The sequence below is a fragment of the Halyomorpha halys genome, unplaced genomic scaffold (assembly GCF_000696795.3).
Source record: "Halyomorpha halys isolate HHAL.00 unplaced genomic scaffold, Hhal_1.1 Scaffold433.1, whole genome shotgun sequence".
Taxonomy (NCBI): Eukaryota; Metazoa; Arthropoda; class Insecta; order Hemiptera; family Pentatomidae; genus Halyomorpha; species Halyomorpha halys.
Genome location: NW_027115152.1, coordinates 950,564 through 959,696, shown reverse-complemented (window position 1 = coordinate 959,696; position 9,133 = coordinate 950,564). Strand labels below are relative to the sequence as shown.

The following is a 9,133-nucleotide window of genomic DNA, read 5'->3' as shown; positions in this document are numbered from 1 at the left end:
GGATTTGTTGGAATTTATGTTAATCCTCCAATTACGACACCAATCTTCGAGGGCTGTGATATGGGATTGGAGATTTTGGGATACAATTAATGGGTTATTATTAACAGCGAGCACACATGTGTCCTCGGCATACGTGGTGAGGATAGTGTTAGGATTGGTTGGAATGTCAGCTGTATAGACGGTGTAGAGGATGGGACCAAGGATACACTACCTTGAGGAACACCATCGGACTGAGAATCGAGGGATGAATAGGAACTATTGTGGTTTACTTGGAAAAATCTATCAATGAGAAAGGAAAGAATGATGAGAAAGAATGTAGGAGGTAGGAATTTACGGAGTTTGTAAAGCAGTCTCGGGTGCCAGACTCGATCAAAAGCCTGCACCATTTAAAGTCAACATTTTGGCAAGCTAGATCTTCACTTGTCCATTGGGTGTGCATCACTTGGACTTATCTTCAAGTTCCTTAGGGTCAAGCAGATAAGATACGAGTATACTAGGAAGAATTTCATTTTTATCCGAACATGATGGAGTAGAGATGGCTCAAAAGTAACCAATCAGAGAATACGAAGGAGAAGATATGGAAGCAGAATTCATAATTGATTGATTATCAACCACTTGGCCTATTCCAAAATCTTTCTACCAGTAAGATTGAAAATTAAATATATGATTACTTTAACATAGTATTATTTTGTCATAAAATATTTGTATTAAACTCGCTATATCATCGTCAAACTAAGTAATATTTAATGTGAACTAGGATGTATTATTTCAAATATTCGAAATTTAAAAAACAAATTTCTTCTTTTGTTTATTTGAACAGCTTTGTGTAGTTTGTTTTATTCTTGGTCGCAACAAAGTTTATGTTCGTAAGTCGCACCTCTAGAAATCATAATATACTAGATAACTTTTATAAAACTTTTTATTTTTTATAGCAACAGTAATGTGTAAACACTATGCAACAATATATAGCTATTACAATCATTAAAATTTTTATGAATATTATCACTTTATTTAGTAGTTTTTTTAATTTAGCTCGCCAAAGTAGTTAGACCAAATGTCATTATGTAGGACTTTTGAGAAAAGTTTAGCTATCTTACAAAACTTTTGGGAAAATATTTTGATTGTATCAACACAATTATTGACTATATCATTGTCAAACTAAGTGATATTTAGTTCAAGCTAGGTTGTATTATTTCAAATATTCGAAGTTTAAAAAAAAAATGTCTCTTACCTTCAATTATGTTTATTTGAACCGTTCTGTTATAATGTGTAATCTGTTGTATTCTTAGTCGCAACAAAGTTTGTATTCGTTACTCGCACCTCAAGGAATTCTACAATTTAAGAAAATTTATATAAAAGTTTTTTCTTTTTTATAGAAATAGTAAAGCGCGTACTGCACTAAATATTTTTGTCTTGGCCCTAATTTTTTTTTTCTATGAATAACTATTGATCAATATTAAGTATTCATAAATTAAACAATGAAATTATCTTTTATCTGTTTTCCAAACAGAGATAGGCAAAAATTAGCTATAGCTAAAACTAATAGCTATAATTGCCATGGCAACGACCCTTATTCATGAATGAACCATTGATAAATAAACATCGTATCCATGGCAACGACCCTTATTCATGAATGAACCATTGATAAATAAATATAGTATCCATGGCAATTTTATTTAGTAGTTTCAACTATAGCTAATTTTTGCCCAACAGCGTTTCCAAACAAATAAGAAACGAATGGATGGCACTTTCGTGGAGAAATATTGCTGAGCACTCTTTTTTTTCATATTACATAATATTTCATATTTTTACATATACTATTTCGCTTTTACATATTTGGAACAATATAAAAATATCTTTATATATATGTATATATAGTTGACAAAAAAAATGTTTATATAAGATGATGGTCAGGGTTGCGGTCATAAGAGAAACAAAAATAGTTTACAACTATTAACTTTCCGACGTTTTGCCCCACTTTGCAGGGCTTGATCAGGGCTAAAAAGATACAAAAAAAAACTGAGAATATTACAACAATAAGGCAATTTAAGCTAGGATAAATATTATGTAAAAATAAAGTGATAAGAAATTACATATAAATAAAAGGAAGGAAGACGTAAAATAGTATCAATATAAAATAAAATTGAATAAACAATGATAAGAACAAAAAATAAGTAACAATGGTAAGAGTAAAAATTTGTTTACTTTTTTAAAAAAAAAAATTTCAAAATATTTACTCTTACCATTGTTACTTATTTTTATTCTTATCATTGTTTATTCAATTTTATTTTATATTGATACTATTTTACGTCTTTCTTCCTTTTATTTATATGTAATTTCTTATCACTATATTTTTACATAATATTTATCCTAGCTTAAATTGCTTTATTGTGTCTTATTGTTGCAATATTCTCAGTTTTTTTTTTGTATCTTTCTAGCTCTGAGGAAGCCCTGCAAAGGGGGCGAAACGTCGGAAAATAAATAGTTGTAAACTATTTTTGTTTCTCTTTTGGCCGCAACCCTGACCATCTTCTTATATAAAAATATCTTTACGTGGATATGTAATCCTGCCTTATTTATTCTTCTCGTTTTTATTATTTTTTTGGCTCTGAGATATCGACTCAAATCAAAGCAATAGATATTGAAAACCCTAAGCATTTATTTTAGATGTATATTCAAATATTCGAAATTTCAAAAACACATTTCTCTTGAAGTACCTTCAAGTTTATTTGAACGGCGTGCATTGTAATCTTTTGTATTCTTGGTCTTGACAAAGTTTATAATCGTTACTTGCACCTCAAGAAATTCTAAAATACATAAAGATTTTTATAAAATTTTACTTATCTATGTACCATTTTTTATGATCTGTTTTGTTGTTGTTGTTGTTGATCGTTGCTTAAAGGCGTAAAACCCTCTGGTCATCAACGCCTATGGCATGATAAAAGTACAAAAAAAAAAAAATAAAAAAAAAAAATAAAAATCTAAGAGGAGTTATAATTTATAAAGAAGGCGATGTGCTTTTAAAAATTCAAACACTAATGTAATTTTAGCTTCCTCAGCTGTGAGAGCTTCTGATAAATTTGGGGTCAGTCCTATCCTGTTTATTATTGGCAAATAGTGAGTACACTCTTCAAAAATATGTCTAATTATCTATAATTATCTGTTTTTACGATTTTGATATGAATGTGATCAATTATATCACTATTATTTATTGTCCAAACCTATGGCAGATTGTAATATTTGTCAATAAATCAATAAAATACTGAAATATTGAACAAGGTATGATGCTTAAGGAAGAATAATACTATTTTAATATTTTATAAATTAATGGGTAGGATCTATTTTATTAAAATTGGTCCTATTAAGATTAGGCAGTAACAGGTCGCTTTTAATGACTATTGTATCCACTTTATCGTTTTGAGACCCCAAATTAGACATAATTTCCTTAACGCGTATAATAAACGTTTATTACTCCTGATCTAGATTAAGCGTTGAATAGTTCATGTATTCAATAATTAAATAGTGTAAAACACAGCGTTTCGACAGGTCAATACAGAGATAGGTTCGGAAGATAGAACACGACCTAGGTTCCCAGAGCCGATGCGGGCTCCACGGGGTGCTAGCAGATGCTCAAGATGGCCATTTCAATTAAAAGTTCCAAATGCACAATTATATCGGAACCAGAGGAGAACACATGTGGTCCAGGTGTGCCATCATCAATATCTTCTCCAGCATGGGATAGTGTTTGGCCCCTTTCTAATTAATAGTGCCATTATCGTTTAGTTCTAGGGAATAAATAGGATTCGAACCATAGTGTGAAATAAACGGTTTGTTTATCCTCATTTTAATTAATTTTTTTTTTTGTATTATGGTTCAAGTGGGAACGGGTAGCTCAGCAGTAAGGCACTGTGCTACTAACTCCAAGAATCCAAATTCGAATCCAGCTGTAGATAATTATTTTCTATTTTGCTGTAACCGTGAGCCACCCAATACACGAGCCTGGGAGAAAAATAGGTAGTTATTTCACCCCAATTTTTTATTACTTTAATGAAAACTACGTATAATTACTAATCAAAATTAATGATTCTGCCAACTATAGTTACTGAGAATAATAAATGGACGATATTTCAAAAGGTTAAAAAAATTTTTTTCATTCGGAGCTCCAGCTAAAACTACCAACAACACTAGAAAACCTAAAAGGTCATAATTTAATTAGAGCAATTTTTCTAAAATATGAGCCCCAATAGGGCTATTTACGTTAAATAGTTCCCGAGATATAGCTTTTTAAAAAGCAACGTTTCATAAAATAATTTCTGGGATAAAATGTTTACATTTGATATGTTTTAGGCCTGTTTAGTATAGTTAACAAAGTATTTCTCTTATGGAAATAATAATTGTAAAAGTGGCAGAGTATAGCGGAGAGGGGGAGAACAGTTGTGGCACGCCACAATATGAAAGTCTCTTCTTGTTGCATGCGTTGTGAAAAGTTTTATGAAAAAAATTTTTTTTTTCAAATAAATTGTTCAGTTATAAAATTTAACTGTTATATAAAATCAGGAACAAAAAAAAAAAATTCAAATATACATTATTTATTATGGTTGTCAAATATTTTGTTATGTTTCCTACTACGTACATTTATAAGATGAGTTCCAAGACCTCCCACTTAACTTCTTTGTACATCCTCCGATAAGAAATGATCTTTAATCCTTCAAAGAACTGACCATTCACTGATAAAAGGTCTGAGGGTCTTCTGCATTAGGACCCTATATAAGGATATAGGAGAGAGTCCTATATCCTTAGCCTCGTGTCCTCTGTGGAGCAAGACGGTCTACTTTAATATTAAAGAAATATCTTAAACCGACATCTTGGCCAATTATATGGGATACTGAATGGAAAATCTTTTCATTGATAATATGACTATTAATTTACAATTTGAAATTTATTTGGACCTGGATGTATCCATTCTTTTTAGTACAAATTCCTCCGAACAATACTCATTACCTCATTTTATGTAATAAATAATATTTACGTGAAATTATAGATGATGAATAAGGTTATGATGAAAGTTTGAGAAATCTGACAGAACAAGTTTTAAACACATAGGTCATTAAGGTCAGTCAGTATTTATGAATGCCGCTAAGGGGCTACTTTAAACGTAGATTCTTGCCTTCATAATAATTCCTGTTTATAAACATCCTATTTATCTAAAGGAATTTCTCGTTTTTAGGAAACAATGATATTTTTTTAAGAGAAGCTAAAAGTCTGGCATTAAAGGAAACCTTCAGAAACCTTAGCTTCGTGTCCTCTGTAAAGGAAGACGGTATTTTTTTTATTAACTATAAAGGATTACTATAAATTATTAATTTATTTATTACTTGTCTAAGTATTATTTCTATATTTATTGCCCCTTATTTTTAAATGTTTGTAACTTTTTATAATTATCTCGTATATATTTATTACTTTTATTTAAATGTATACTTTTACATGCATTTATATAGAATATTTTTTTATATTTTAACTAATATATATTTTCTACATTTAGAATTTATGCTATTAATTATACTAAGAGAGAATTAGATGTAGATATACAAGTTAATAATAGAAGAAAAAATGTATAACTTTATAAAAAAAAAATTAGAGTTCTATTACTGGGTAGTTTCTCTACATCCTGTATCATATCATTATGTCATTATGATGAAATTTACTGGTTGTATTTTTTTATACAGTTGTAAATATCAATAAATAAATAAAATAAAAATAATAAGTAAAAAAAAAATTAAAATATAGAACAAAAAGTATCAAAGAACTAAAACAACAAGAAAAAAATCATGTACTTTTATATTTACTGTCTATACCTATGTGATATAAGAATAATAAGCAATGGATCCAACAAGCTTAATTATGCTGTGTGTATCGCAACTTGATGCCACATATAGTTAAATATTTAATAGGAGTTCGCAAGCCTCAACGTTAATATTGTACACATATACAAATGAATGCTTAAAGCTTTATATGATGTTACAGTGGCAAGGAGAAGGAGGAAGGAAGGCAGACCGAGAAGGCAGAGGACGACGTTCTCCACGGAGCAGACCCTGCGGCTGGAGCTGGAGTTCCACAGGTCGGAGTACATCTCCAGGGGCCGCAGGTTCGAGCTGGCGGAATCCTTGAGGCTCACTGAGACTCAGATCAAGATCTGGTTCCAGAACCGGAGGGCCAAGGACAAGAGGATAGAGAAGGCACACCTGGACCAGCAGTACAGGTAATGGTTTATTACTAATTAGTAGGTAAATCTAAGGTAAGAGTAAACAAGTGACATAAAATAAAACAGAGGTAGATATGAAGGTACAAAAAGACTTCCTTCCACACAACCATAAAACTTGAATATAACGGTAAGTTAGTGGAATAAATAAAAATAATAATATTAACTAACATGAGTAATGAGCAATTCGTCTCACTGTATGTTCATGTACACTCAAACAAATACTATACATGAATATATATGTATAATAAAAAACTAACGAGACTTCTATAGCCAGATGGGCATTTTAAGATAAGGAACAGTGAACTGATTAAACGGAATATATAACAGGGGTATGCACGTGTTAAATTTAAAAAGTTTTAACATGCTAAATGTTATAACTATAGGCTTGTTAACCGCCTACTTTAAAGTACATGTTATATGTTAAATGCTGAGGAGCTACTAGTGAATTTTCTACATAAATTGTTTTGTAACTCTATAATCTTCACGAGATAAGATCTCCAACACTATCACATCTCACTTGTTCCTCGTTTCCTCTTTTATTTGATTTTTCTATTCCTTTATTATTATTTTTATCCATTACTTTATTAGAGCTTAAAAACGTCCAAAACAAAAACAACACAAACTACGAGTAACTGTTGCGTGACGCCATTCTCCATTTAACAGACCTATTAACAGACTCTCAACCATGTTATATGTTATATCGTTTTAACATGGTAAAAGTTTCTCTATTTTAACATACTGAAGTAAAGTTCATGAACAGCCCTATTATTAAAGTAATAGTAATGAACTTATAAATTAATAATATAGTGAATGTTACACTGTAAAACGATAAATAATTTAAGTATCTTTTGTTATAAAATTAAAACTATATTTCCAATATTATTATTCAGTGTACTGCATAGAACATGGTGGCTAATCAGCCAGTTTGGTTCAAAAGAAGCTACATCCATAATTCAAATTTAAATTCCCAGAAACCTAAAATTACTGATACAGAATTGTCAATGAAACTGCTAGAATTAACCATGGACGTTAGTTCCTTCGACGCTAATTACAAAAAATTCTCAAAACCTGTCGGCATGTTAATGTCAAGATTTTGATAGAGCTGGTCTTGAAAAAAAACTCTTTACATTATCTCATTATACTTCTAATTTTATTTTAGTTTATTTATTTATTCATTATAATATTTTAAAAAAACCTAACAAATTTAACTATATATTATCTATCTTATTTTTTTTTTAATCCATTTAAAAAATTTATACCCAATGTGGTCCGACCAGATGACACCATCTATAAGTCGGTGCCAAAAGAATCCTTAAAGATGATAGACATAAGTAAAGTGTAAATATTACAGTTTTTACCATTAGGGCGTTGTGGAGGCTATACTTGTACAATTTTTAAGCTATATACAAGTACAATATGAATTGATCTCAAGTGATACAACTAATAATTTAATTAACAACCATTAAAATGAAAATAAAATAATAATTATTAAAAAAATTAATTAAAAATAATAACAATAAAAATAAATGATAAGATTTTGCAGTAAATAATAAAGTTGCAAATTTATAATTAGTGAATAAATACAATAATGAGAATAAAAAAAATCATTCAGAATATTATAAAAATAAAGACCCTATAATATTTATTACTAAGCACACGCATACATTGCTAACTATTATTGTAATATAATAAATAAATTATGTGAAGTTAAGAAAATCTACAGGGAGATATGGTCATTTGGTGAATGAAAATCAATTATTGGGAATCATAGAAGTTAAATATTTATTTTTATTATTATTATTTTTTGTGGTTGATTTATTTATTAGTTCTTCTGGTAAGCGATTGAACAGATATGGTACCATATAGTTTAATGTACGTTTACCAAATTATATTATATATGAACATTTTGATCACAAATTAATTTTGAAATGGCCGAAACGTTGGATTTAAAAAAAATAACATGAAATTAAAAAAAATCAATTATAAATGAAAATTATCTTCTTTTTTTCACACATGTTATAAAAGCTGTTGAACATACAGAGCTATCATATCTTACGGATCATCCCTATCTCGTGGAGTAATCAACTATTGCCGCAACATCAACAATCCGATCCAATCGATCCTGCAATTAACAGTTTATTGTATTAGATAAGGTTTATTGGTAGATTAGGGTGAGCCTTTAATCACTCCTAGCCAATGGCGATTGAATAGGTGTTCGGATACAGTTAGCAGTAGTTATCTTGGCCACTGCCATCTGTCGTGGATATCCTTCTCTTCCGCAGCAATTAATCGTCGATTCTTCCTCAACACTTACGTCCACAATTCCTGGAAAGAATATCAAATAAAAAAAAAATATCTGTTTAGTTCCAATACGCTGATTTTCCTATTCCTCCACTCCTACGTTTCGGCCATTCTCAAGAATGTCTGTTGATTGAAAATTTCAATTACACTCTACGTATGAGATATCCGGGCGTTTGTAGCCGAGTGAGTTGAGGCATCAGTATTGATTGGCTTGGGAGAATTGACCTTAATTTCGTGGTGGACCCAAGAAAAAAAACCTTGACCTCCCCACTTTGGTAAGAATAGGTTGATTACCTTTGGATAACCCCTTTTATATAAAAAATTACAAGCCAGTGGGTAATAAAAAAAGATTGAAAAAATATTTTCATTCTTATGAATTATTTAGGATATAATAAATAAATATGTGTTCTAACTATTTTCTTAATGAGATTAGTCTGCCAACTTTTTCTACTTTAATTGCATAACTATTATTATTATTTTTTATGACTTATGTATATTATTCACAATTCTTCAATTTTTATAATGTTATAAATAGTTAAGGATGTCTTTTACACGAGTCTATATTCACTC

At 29.9% G+C, this 9,133-nt stretch overlaps 1 protein-coding gene across 1 annotated transcript in view; it reads left to right on the top strand.

The window, feature by feature from the left end:
* Positions 1–9,133, top strand: part of LOC106682637 (homeobox protein rough) — a 27,650-nt gene that overhangs the window by 10,527 nt on the left and 7,990 nt on the right. The window contains exon 2 of the mRNA XM_014423591.1: positions 6,025–6,259. Within this exon, the coding sequence (XP_014279077.1) occupies positions 6,025–6,259 (235 nt within the window). The remainder of the gene's footprint in view (positions 1–6,024; positions 6,260–9,133) is intronic.